Source organism: Clarias gariepinus, chromosome 13 (assembly GCF_024256425.1).
Source record: "Clarias gariepinus isolate MV-2021 ecotype Netherlands chromosome 13, CGAR_prim_01v2, whole genome shotgun sequence".
In the NCBI taxonomy this organism is placed as follows: Eukaryota; Metazoa; Chordata; class Actinopteri; order Siluriformes; family Clariidae; genus Clarias; species Clarias gariepinus.
The window spans coordinates 15,876,034-15,889,306 of NC_071112.1; the positions used below are offsets into that span (position 1 = coordinate 15,876,034).

The 13,273-nt window shown below is 39.0% G+C and overlaps 1 protein-coding gene across 1 annotated transcript; it reads right to left on the reverse strand.

The window, feature by feature from the left end:
• Positions 1-10,060: 10,060 nt before the first annotated feature.
• arf6b (ADP-ribosylation factor 6b) lies at positions 10,061-12,689 on the reverse strand. The gene is made up of 2 exons (XM_053509849.1): positions 12,550-12,689; positions 10,061-12,336 (listed from the first exon to the last, which is right to left on the reverse strand). Exon 2 carries the CDS (start codon positions 11,626-11,628, stop codon positions 11,101-11,103), a length of 528 nt encoding a protein of 175 aa, XP_053365824.1. The 5' UTR covers positions 11,629-12,336; positions 12,550-12,689; the 3' UTR covers positions 10,061-11,100.
• Positions 12,690-13,273: the final 584 nt, after the last annotated feature.

Consider the following 13,273-nt stretch of genomic DNA (forward strand, 5'->3'; position numbering starts at 1 on the left):
AGACCTTGCTCTTTTAACAATTGTAAAATCTTTACTTCTTTATTAAAGAAAACTAATGAAATAAATCATGGTACGATTGTAGCCCAGATATGACGCATGTAACCCCCTATTACAACTCACTTCCTTGACAACTGTTACTAAGGGAAACCCACACTTCCTCCCTTTGAGGTTTAGATGAAGGAGATCAGAATTTGCTCAGACATACAAATGCCAACAAGGTACTGGTAGTGGCACACAGAGAAAACCATGTGGCCTTGATTTTTTTCTTTTTGACATGCTTAGGGCATTGATCTTTAGGTTCACATCGGTTTGCACTGTAGGTCATTTGATAAGAACCTAGGACTGTTGAACGCTGAATGAGAACTTTCAGGGCTACATCAGAATAAGTGCGTTAGGAAAATGATCGGCAAGTAGGACAACGAAGAGTTTTTTTGAGGAATGAATAGAATCATGAAGCCAAGATGTGCTTGAAGGGTTATCATGCAAACACCAAGGCGAATGAATAACTTTAAAAAAGCTAGTTTGTTAATATAATGTGTGGAAATATGTGAACCCACTATGGTTATCAAAGGAATTTCACAGAACATTGCATTATTCCCCAATAGCTAAAAAGGTGTTGTGACATACTGTTTTACATCACAGGCCATCTGTGCCTCTGATTGGTGAACAGTGACATTACATGGAGTGTTTACTTCATGCCTTGAGACAGACTGGCAACTGCTAGGTGTTAGACATGCCCTCGCACACAAACAGATGCAGTGAGAAGCTCTCATAGTGAAGCCTCGAAGCTGTCAGCAAACGCACCAACACGGCAGTGATGTTACGGTCCAAAACAAAATTCCATTTTAGTGAGGTTATCTCCCAGGCACAGTCGTAGCCCCCGTCCATATTGCACACATGCGTTTGCCACACAGTGTCAGTGTTGGTCAGAATGTGTAAGCGCTGTCCTCTCAATGGGCCAGTTGAGTCAGGGGAGCGAGGAAAATAGTGCCAAGGATATGAGACAAAGTTGTAAGCAAAGCCTGTGCTGACTCAGCAGGGGAGAACACACTGAAGACATTCCATACGGAGAATAGTGGCTCAACAAAGAGATCTTGGTGTTGATCACCTACAGGTCAGTGCTGGAAAAACATCTTTCACTCGAATGATCTGCGATCAGATGTCCCTCACTCACACATGGCTTATCCAGTATGAGGCAAGCAGCAGTGCGGATCTATAATCAGCTGTCTTACGCTTCATGTCTGAGCACAGAGGAGTCATTGTTTAGCTCGGAAAGAATGCTGCAGAAAAAGTCAACCTCATCACACTCCCAATTTAAAACACAGCCTCCAAAATAGAACGAGAATAGGTGATTAAAAATAGGATATGATACCCAAACAGATGTTCCACAGGCATTCAGCAGATAACTTTAACTCAGCTGACCTCATCTGTTTGTGTTGGAGAAGGAGCAACATCAGACAGGGGTTATAAATTATATTAGTAAAACAACTCTGCCAAAAGGAATTCGGTGGCTTAGACAGGAATGCTCATTCAGACAGTGTTAGTTTGCAGAAAACTGTGGCTGGTCCCTCATCAGCGTGGCAGTTGTGTCTATGTAATTCTGGCGTAGTACTCACATACAGACAGCCAGAGAGATAAGACTCATGGCACTTACCATACGCTGATAGAACTCAGATTTAAATTTAATCAGGCATCTGGTGTTTGCTTGTATTGGACGTATTAAAATTACATTTAAAAGCACGAGTTCACTCATTTATATTCAATAAGAGCTTTATGCTGGTCAGGGTCAGGGACAGTCCAGAGCCTGTCTGGTGAAAACTGGGTACATGGCAGGGACACACCCTGAATTTAAGGCAAGTCTTTTGCATGACACTATGCCCTCACACATTCACACATAATGTATATTCACAACTGGGGACAATTTAGAATAGTCAATCCACCCAGTACCAGATATTTTTTTTTGATATGGAAGAAAAATGAAGAACCTGAAGGAAACCAACAAAGACACAGAAAGAAAGATTTAAAATGCCACATAGATATTAAACTGAGCTCAGGTGTGAATAAGGAATCCTGGAGCACAGAGGCAGCAGTGCTACCCATGGTGCTGCCTAATCATATACATTTACATTTTTTAACTTGGAAAAATGAAGGGATTTCATTTTACTGTATGACTTTTGACCATCTTGGTTTATTAAATGTGTTTGACATATTTTGTGCCAGTTATAATACATTTGTTACCCTGTCTATAATTCATACCAAGACATACCAATAAGCCATACACTGTAGATACATATTAGTAAAGCAAAATCAATGTGTCCGAATAAATTGATTCACTTACACTTCACCAGTGCTTGGCAACAGAGAGCTGTCTTCCCTCAAGTCTCTGGCCAGAATGGCTAAGCATTTCAATTTCAATTTCATACTGAATACAATTGCTCCCAGTTGGATCCCTCTCCCTTTGCCTCCTCAGTACCAGAGCAAAGAGCCAAGCTCTCCTCCCGCCCTGTCTGCTGCAGCTGTTCCTACTGGGTTCTTTGTGGAAGACTATTGGCATTGTACAGCAAATATAAATCAGCTCTTGTTCTGTTTGCACACGCAAGCAGCCAGGCCGAACGTTTGCAAATAATGACACGGAATGGAGGGACATTTTACTGTATTTACTGCACAGGAAATAAGTGTGTATGCATGGATGGGGCGGATGGAATGTATGCATCTAATTTTGAAAATGGAGCAGTTATCTACATAAGTGGGAGTACACAAGGGCAGGGAAATGAGGTACATGTGCATTTTTTACTCAGCAGTGCAATTACTCATCTAAGAAAATACCATGGTAAAAGTACAGCAAGTGGAAACGTATAAATAAATGTACTTAAAATGTGTAAGTAAAAGTAAAACTCACAAGAGAAAAAGATCAATCATTTATTTATTCATCTTCAGCAACCAGCTTATGGGCACATGGGCTCAGGGTTGGATCTAGTACCTGTCCAAGGTCCACTTTGCTTTTGGCAGGAAACCAACCCGGACAGGACACCAGTTAGTGTTAGTGTGGTATGTTTTTGAGAAGTAGTAGGATGAACCTGGAGAAAACCAACATGGATATCTCGCTACCCTTTAAAACAGCCAAGAACCTGAGCTCAGTATCAGACTGGGGAGGGTGGAGTTGTTAATCATCATTGTGATTCATTTTGCCACCATGTTGTTCTGTTTTAAATTACACACAGATTTAAGTTACTGATGGTAAATTAGTACCTCTTTAACCGAAAAAGTGTGAAAACATTTAACAACGTAACAAAAAAAACAAAAAACACTGGCTTTGCTTACTAGTTTACTTCCTGATAACTCTTAGCTGGCTAGCACAATAAAAAGCTGCCTTGCTAAATTGGAAGTGTACATTGCAACAGATTTATTTCCCATCTCTGTTTTTTTAGATCTACTTCCACAGATCTTAAACGCTTCTTAAGTTCCATGAAAGCCATTTGAAACATAACTTGTTTTTATTATACTTGTAAATGACCCAGAAGTCATTTGGCTGGATCCTGACATTACTTTCAGTCAGTTTATCTGTGGAAAAGTAGACTCTATTTCATTGTGATCCACAAATAAGTACGCAGGCTCCGTTGCTGCCGATTGCATGGATTCAATTGACACAGATGGCTCCATTCAAGCTTCTGAGCCACAACAGGAAGAGAGCTAACTATAAACCGCTTCCTGTGTCAAATGAAGAGCAACGGCATGTTGTGTTTATGAGCAGTGCAGGACAATTACTGCTAAAGCTCTTAAGAGAGATAATAAACCTCATGACCACAGGCAATGGGAATGCAGGAGGAAGATTCCAATATAATAGTGGGAGAATGATTTGCTGTATGTTTTTTTTTTTTTTTTGCACACTCATAGTATTAGGTGGAAAAGCTTGTTGATAAAACATCAATAGGAGGAGAATGCTATTGGAGAGGACAGGGTTATATGGTGGTTTGTAAGCACATGTTTGTGTATCACACATTTCAGGAGTAGAGTATTTTGCCAAAATTACTAGGTATGCTTAATCACTAGGCATGGACAATGCTATGCTTCCACCTTTGTGGCAACAGTTTTGGGGAAGGCCCGTTTCTATTCCAACATGATTGTGCCCCAGTGCAAAAAACCTGATGAGGTCATGCACTGATGTCTAACGAGAAGTTAGCTTACAATCTTCCACACTTGCCCGGCCCGCACAGAGCCCTGACCTCAACCCTATCGAAAAACTTTGAGATTGGGAGCCAAAACTTCTTGTCCGATATCAGTGCCTGATCATACAAAAGCTCTACAGAATGAATGGACTCGAAATCCCACAGAACAATTTTAAAATATTGTGGACAGCTTTCTAAGAAGAGTGGAAGCTGTTATGCAGTAGCTGCAATGTATACATGAAGTATATGTTTTTGGATAAAATGTCATTGCAGGTTTGGCTGAAGACTTTTGTCCACATAGTGTAGATTTACATTAAAGTGCATTCAGGGAGGATTTCAAAGGGAGCTTTATCATGCCTGTCACTTATACATCTTCATGAGAAGCAAGTAAGGGTGTGCTATATGGTTAAATGAATTGCCTTAGCCTTTGCCATTTAAATGTGAAATGTGGCCAGTTAGTTGATCCAGTTCTGACCTTCACTATTTCAGGAAATGTTAGCAAGGGTTTGGACATATTTATTGCCTTTTTTGAAAAAAGGCATTGTGAAATTGCTTCTTACTCAATGTGATCATATGTTAAATTTGAACATTTATCCATCTAACAGACTTACAATTTAGCACAGCAGGTGAAGCTGCACAGTCTAGCTTAAGAGCCGAACAGTGATACTGGTAAAAGCAGTACTGGAATTTGAACTCACAACCTTTTAATTAATCAGTAGTCCACAGTGCTGAAGCCTGTGCCACCACTGCTCATTATATCCACTTCTTAAATGTGAGACATTGGAGCATGTCCTAGGTAGAAAACGGGTTTTACACAAGATTAAAAAAAAATATTAAATACATACTAATAACGCAGTGAGACCAAAAGAAAACTAGCATTGGTACTTAAACAGCAAAAAATAATCTCCACCTATGGCACTGATCCACAAAGCCTAGTGTAAGGTACGTACTCAAAGCAAGCAGTAGCACTCCTGTCAGAACGTTTCCTTGGCAACAGGTCAAGCAAAACAGGACTTCTGATGAATATATGTTACACACATCGAAACAAAACGACTCACTGGTTACGCCCTTTAACTGGAGTGAGTAATCACACAAAACTCCAGGATTTGAGTCATACTCATTGAGAACAAAAGGAATATAGTGGCTGAATAAAGTCCTTTAGGTTGAAGAATGCACAGCTGTAAAGTATTCAATAGACATTTGGAAAAAAAAACGAATACTTATTAGAAATAATAAAGAAGGTGACTGAACAACATGACCCTTAAAACAATAGATGTTCGTACTACGAACATTAGCATCCGTTCGGTTCTTTTGCACTCAGCAGGTGGCAGGAACAGACAATGAAGCATCACTCACTGTCCAAACATTTCATCAGTTTTGAACCCGGTACAGTAGTATCAGCGTTTTAAAAGCTGGAACAGCCTTGCCCTCTCCATGACTTCCCCATTCATTGTCTTTGTCTCTAAATGCTTCCCTCCTCAGGAAATCCAGCATCAGAATTCCTGCCATTCCCCAAGAAATGATTATTTACACAATGTTTCGTCTATGTGTAAAGTGAAGCTCATTTACGCATAAAGAAAATGAGAGTATATCCCCTAAGAATGAAGATGACATAAGGGTATTTCGTTACATTGTGACACCTTTTACTTTTTTACCTACATCTATACTGCTGATTCGTCTGTATGTAGATTCAAGAGACAGGAAAAGAAAGAAGGGTTGTGCAGATTTTTTCATTATCGTCCTTTAAAAATATCAAACAGGCAGTCATCGACCTTTGATTGTAGGTCAAGGGCTGCCTGCTCGATGTGTTTATTTTTCCTGTTTTCTTTTTCCAATCCTCGTCTCTCTATTACCAGTGTCATCCGAGAACATCTGTAACTGAGCGAGGCCAAGGTCATGGTTAGGAATGCAAACATTACATGTTGCCCGCTGCTACATTACAAACGCCAGTTCTGTGTGCAATGGCTTACAATGCACAAAAGGCAATATGTTTCATTCATGTAGCCAAACCTGTGGAACAGAAAGTGATGTAATGTTCTGCCTGCCTGAAATACATTTTCACACTGCTCTCTAACAGGACACAGATAGTGTGTAAGGTTATCTGATAGGGGGTATGGTTACCTGCAAGGACACACCCTGATCCATGTGCGCTGCCATGAACTCAAGTCTATTGCACCTGAGTGTGTGTAAGGCTGAAGCTCATATCTGGTTGCTAGATTGCACTGCAGATTCAAGCTCGCTCAGTTCAGTGTAGTTGGTTGTTGTTGAGGAAACACACTTGAGCAGAAAAACTGAAATCAAACTAATCCTGTATTTTGCCAAAAATAGGGTTCAGCCAAGTCCTCCGTGGCATCAAACCATGCTTTGTGGGATAGTAAACACCCCCTTGTTGTATTTAATCTTCTTTAATGGCAGGACCGAAGCATTCATTCAGTGAGACACCACAAAGTCTGATCCACACCCAGCTGCAAGATCTGATACATCTCTACACCACACTACGCAGTGTTAACTCATTCTTTTAACCAGTTCTTTCTGATGTGCTCAGTCATATTGGATTGCAGTGCACAAGCACCTTCCTAAGTCACGCTATTGTGTTGATTTACTTTAATTTGCAGCCCATCCCAATGAAACATTTACACAACTTAACATTTTAATCACAAATTCTTAACATTAGAACATCGGTAGGTAAAGCCTCAACTGGCTCTATGTATGTACTACAATTTGAACTCATTTGTAAGATTATTTTAGATAAAAGCATCAGTCAAGGAGAAGAAATGCACATTTTATTAATTATTTTGCTCACAGTTCCTAAAGGAGGGAAAAAATTTGTTAAATTTGTTAATACCGTCTACATTTTTATAAGCTCAGTTAACAGTCCTGTGAATCATATGATAGCTGGCAGAATTGTCTAAATACAGAGCTGAAATCATAAGTTCATCATTTCTAATTACACAGCCCCACCCAATTCTCACACAGACACGTCTGACCACCGTGACCACTTCCTCCAGCTCAGGCATATGCAGACCCGTTATAAGTATTGAATGGCATGCGAAGACAGGATGAACAAAGTATGCAAAGGCGGCATTTCACTGAATACCTGGTAAAATTAAGTTCAAAGATATTTTACAACTGAGCCATAATGCTCACAAAGAAAAAAACGAAATAACCTCTTGAAACGTTCTCTGACGGCTAAAAGGGGCTGGACAGTTTCATGCAGCTGTCTGAAGTGGAAGTGAAACTCTCATATGTGTGTGGAGCTATTTGGAAATTCTTTGTCACACTTCCTCATTACAGCACGCCTTTTATTCAACCTGTGGAAAAAAAAATCTTCACAGGTTTCTGATTTCAGGTTTCTGAAAATGTTCTCTTATGATGCCAATAATGTAAAAAAAAAAAAAAAAACTGTGTAAAATATGTGCATCATATACAATGAGGAACAATAACAAAAAAAAACACACTTCAGAACAGTTAAGTTATTCACCTCCATCAAGTAAAGAAAGGAACTAGGGACATTTGAGGTATTGTTTTAAGAACTGTTCAGTACATTATTGAAACCTTACAGGATTGAGCTGAACTGTCAACTTCATGGAAAAAACATAGTGGAAAAAAATATATGAACATATTATTTAAACGCTTTGTGAATTTTCATTGTAAAAAAAATCCACAGCATAAATCACAGCTATTTTTAATTGTAAAAACAAGAGCATTTCCACATGCACAATGTGACAAGACCTGACAGGATTGAGACTAAACAGCTGTGTGGTCGTAAGAAAACCACTTGTTAGTGAGGCAAATTAGGGCAAAAAGGGACTTCAGTTTGCTAGGGAGCATAAACATTGAACTTTTGAGTAATGGAAAAATGTCATGTGGTCTGATGAGTACAGATTGACCCTATTCGAGTGAGATGGGTGTGTCAGGGTAAGCAGACAAGTGCAAAAAGTGATGCAGCCATCATGTACAGAGGCCACTGTATGCCACACCTATAAAGGCAGTGTTATGATCTAGGGTTTCTTCAGTTGCTACTTCTTAGTTGCTGACTAGTTGAATGTACTGAATGACCAGGTTATTCTATCAAGGGAGTTTTTCTTCCCTGGTGGCACAAGTATGTTTTAGGACTCAAGTTTTAAAATGTTCTATTTAATCATTTTCACACATAAATTGGTCATATGATCTGCTCATCAAAGCTAAATGCATGCAAATTAAATATTAGTGTGTGCAACCATTTTTGGCCAGACAGTTTATTTGCCACCAGTGGGGCAAACATTTAACCACCACCACACACGGCACAACCTTTGCTAAAGACAGGACTGGCCAGGTATATCACCACTGACTGATTTTTTATGACTGAGTTTCTAGATTTCAGAGTTTTGGGTGTCATCCAGAGCCGTGATAAACGCTTTATTTAGAATGTATAACATATAAAAAATATATGAGAACTTTCTGGGGACCAAGAAAAACAGCTAAGTATGATTTTCTAATTTCGATTTAGTGATGAAAACTCTAGCTCACTATTAATGTCAGCTTGTATTTAATAAACTTAAAGTGGGTTAAGTAGAATTATTATTAAATAATAAGCTTTTTTATTAAATATTTTGTCTTCTAAATAAATGTTTTTATGGATCTGTTATTTACTTTGTTTTGCAGTTAAAGGGGTCACTGGCTGTAGTTGCAAACCCCCAGCCTAGACAATGGACACAATTACACACAAAAACACTTAATCTAGAATTGTCATAGATTGTATATCGGTCATTATTATTATTATGAACTAGTCATTGTCATTATATTAGTAAGGCCAACTAATTTGGAGTTAAGTTGACCATGTAACTTGATTGTTAATTACGAACTTCAAGTGGTTATTTATAAATGAACAAATCCAGCTTTGTTTTAAGTTAATTTCAATGTCAGTTTAAAGCCAAGTTTAGGAACAAAGTGGCTTAAATGGATCTATCCAATGACGGAAACTTCAGAGCACTTCTGTAAGTCGTTTTGGATAAAAGCATCTGTCAAATGCCTAAATGTAAATGTTACTTTTCACACACTACTAGTTCTCAAAGAAAACACTATCAGCTTATGCACAGAAAACAGACCACTGATGAGTATAATTACCTTTTACTGATTAGCCGATATAACTGGAAGCAAGTCACAAGTTTTGCCAGCAACATTATGAGGAAGTCAGGTGAGCCTTGTTTTAATCCAAGGAGGAAGGTGAAAAAGTGTAACTAGCTCACTTGATTATGCATTCAAAATGGTGGACAACTCACAAATGAGTCAAGCACTTGGTAATAACAGCTGTGTCAGCAGCAGTACAAAAACATTTGTGCTGCACACAAGCAGCTTCCCATCAGTTTTCTCTGTGTGAAGCAGTTTAGCAGCTGTGTGGTCATTAGGGACTAAGAGGGACGCATTCAGTTTTTAAAGAAGAGTACAGTAAGAGAGTGCTTAGTCAGGTGAAACCATGACTGTAGCAGAAAAAAAAAGTTCCTCTTGAACTTCTCTATTCAAAATGCATCTAAAGCAGCAGATCCCACTCAGGAAGCTTATCTAAAGGCCATATATTTGTTCCTGAAAGTCAGTCCATGGCGCTCAGCCACTGGCAAAGTCAAATATTAATCTTGACTTGCATTCTTTACATTCCTACACCTCATGGATAATTAAGGTTTTAAGCAGTGTCCCAATTTGCAAAACAAGTTTCCGGTTACAGACACACGAGGACTCACCACGTGTCTAAAATACAAAGAGAAACTCTCAAGACTTTGTTTAAAATTCCCCCTTGCTCATTTCACTCTTACATCTTAAAATTCCACTGAAAGAAAAATCCCTGTATGCATCATAACTGAGTTAAGAAATTACTTTCAATGTCTTAAAAATGGATTAAAACAAGAATAAAAATAAAATCTTTAAAATGTCTATGTTTAATTAGATGTTACAATTACAATTAGTTTCTGTACAATGGTTTTCGAAATGAGTCATGTGAAAGTTCCTCCATTTATACAGCAATTTCACTCTGATGCAAGCACTATGCTGGAACTGTTGGTAACAATCCCACATTCTGAAGACATATGACTTCAAGTGACATTCTGATAGACTGAAATTAGTCTAAATGGTACAAAAAGACTTAATGGAATACAAAAAAAATTCAGCTGCTTCACTTGATTTTTGGGCTACATGGTAATAAACAAACCCCAAGGTTCAATTTTGAATCATGTGACAGTGAGATGTTGATTATTATATATATATATTTTTTTTTTACAGTTTATGAATGTCATGTGCTCCTTCCGGGGTAAATATTATAGACTTGCATATAATAAATGCTCCATGGATTCATTTACAGTTTAACTATCTTGTGATGCCAGTGACATCGGGACAATGGTAAAATTTAACCTCTTGCACAATCGGCTAATAAGCGTGTTACAACTTTGTCATAAAACTTTGTTACAGATGGTCTGAAACATCTCACTTATTAATAACCTGTCTTATTACACCCTATCCATGGATTATTTGCAGGAGGCAGACCTTCATTTTTTCCCCCCACACAGACTACAAAAACACAGACAAAAGACTGAAGGGGTCAAAAAGAACAAGCTTTGAACAAAAATTAAATCTAAAAGAAAAAATGAATCTGAGACAGAGAGCCCTACATTGTTTAGAGAAAAGATACTTTGAATCTGCATAAAAAAAAAAAAAAAGGTAATTAAGGAAGAAATTAAGAAAAACAGAAAACTACAAAGCAAGCAAACCCAATTTGAGTCTCGTTGAAAATTATAAATTATTAGTTAAGGGGTCATCTTAACAATCACAAAAAAAAAAGAAAAACAGAAAAAATATAATTCAAACATTTTGAGCATACTGAAATAACAGTTGTTAAGTTTATTCATTGTATTTTTTTCCTTCTTAACTTCTTAACTAAAATAGTCCAGGCCAAAGCAAGCGGTCATTAAGATTTGTAATTAGAGGTGAGCCATGTCAAGCCTTCATACAGTCCGTCACCTGTGGTGGCGCATGAAGGCTGCACGTACCAGTTGCGGTCTCTGATGCGTGTGAGTCCAAGCTTCTCCTGGATCTCGTGAGGCTTCATGGCATCTGGCAGATCCTGCTTGTTGGCAAAAATCAGGATAATGGCGTCCCGCATCTCCCGGTCATTGATGATGCGGTGCAGCTCCTGTCGGGCCTCATCGATACGATCCCTGTCTGCGCAATCCACCACAAAGATTAAGCCTTGCGTGCCTGTGTAGTAGTGGCGCCAAAGTGGGCGGATCTTGTCCTGGCCTCCCACATCCCACACGTTGAACTTGACGTTCTTGTAGGTCACCGTCTCCACGTTGAAGCCCACCGTAGGAATCGTGGTCACTGATTGACCCAGCTTCAGTTTGTAAAGGATGGTGGTTTTTCCTGCTGCGTCCAGGCCCAACATCAATATCCTCATCTCCTTGTTACCAAAAATCTTTGACAGCATTTTCCCCATTTTTTAAATAGTTCATAAATATTTCCTTCACCCTAAGAAAAACAGTGTTACCTGAACGTGTAATAGAATTGTTGCTGGGTAAATTTTGTCAAGTAAGACCAGTTACTTTGTGAGCATGCCAGTTGATCAATCAGCATGAACTATGATGGACTCCCAGAGGAGTGTTTTATAAAGGTAGAGAAGTTTAAAGAAACTTCAGTCTGTAATTATAGAACTATAGAATTCAGAAGCAGGACAGGAACTACTGAATAAAAAGATGCAAATCTCTCTCAGAGTTCATAATGATCACAGCTATAGCAGCAGGAAGGTGTGCTTCTGATGTTGTGTGGTCTCCTTGGATAAAGTCACGCGTTTCAGGAACAGTGTTCAGATTGAGAAAGAAACGACGTCTGGTGTGACACCTGCAGTAATCCGCACGTTTTAGGGCGATTATGACGTTAAAAGAGCCTTCGATATAGCGTTGGAGCTGTCAGGAGTTCCGGCTGAGGCCTTGATCAGCCCTCGCTTTGCTTCTTCCACTTCCTCTTATCGTGTGAAAGCGCGGCTCGGGGCTTCTTTTTTCCGTTTCCTCTCAGTTAGAGGTAGAAAAAGATTTCAAAATGCCCGTCGAGGAAGCTTAATTTTTTTTGTCCTGTCACAGCAGCTGTCATCAGGGTCGACGTGAATCGATTTCAAACGTCCTGTTTGTGAATTCCTCCCGCCGTCCCTCTGTAAGACAGAGACAGAGAGGCAAGTCAGACAGCCGGAGTGCCAGAGCACAACTTAGCCAGGCTAACCGTTTTAGCCAGCTAGCCGTTACGCTAGCCGAACAGCTCAAGCTCATTCAGTCTACCACACTTTTCAGAAATTCAACACGATAAACTGGCACACAAAAAAATATCACACACGCAAAATGAGAACAAAAATGTATATTTACGTTACCTGTAGAGGAACACCATTCTATGACAGACTTTAGTCCTACGTTCGCCCCAGCAGGCACCCGCCTCTCAAGCGCCGAATGAAAAACCGGAAAAGGTGTGGACGAACTTCATCCGCCACTTCCTGTCAGTTGCCTTGTCGTCCCCACCTTGTCTCAATTCCAAATCACACCCGTTTCCCTCTGTATGTTCCCTATATAGGGTGTAATATAGTAGCTTGTAAATGCAATAGAGTGCACTATATATGTTCAGTTAAAACGGGCTTGAGACTCAACCGTTGTATACGATTTATCGGACTCAAGCATGACAACAGCGACATCTAGCGTCAATAGAATTTATACTATTTTCTTTTTTAAATCGTTATTAATTATGTTCAGAATATAATTATTATACTTAACAAAGGATAAACCCTTAACACAAAAAAACAACAGCCAGGCCATACGGGAATAAAACTAAACCAACTAAATTAGACTTTTTTATTTTTATTTCCAGAAAGGTTTTTTTTGTCACGTTGTTTTGCTATCCAGAATTGTCGTATTTCCTTACACAGCGCGGTTACAAATGTGTATGATTATAAATTTGCAATTTATCGAATTTATTTCTTTTTGTACATAACGCCAGAACTTCAACTACTACTAACTTAAGAGTTTCTCAGTAGAAAGGGTTGGGGTTTTACAAGTGACACGTTGACGGTTTTTCTTTTTTTTTTCATTAGAGACCCTCCTACT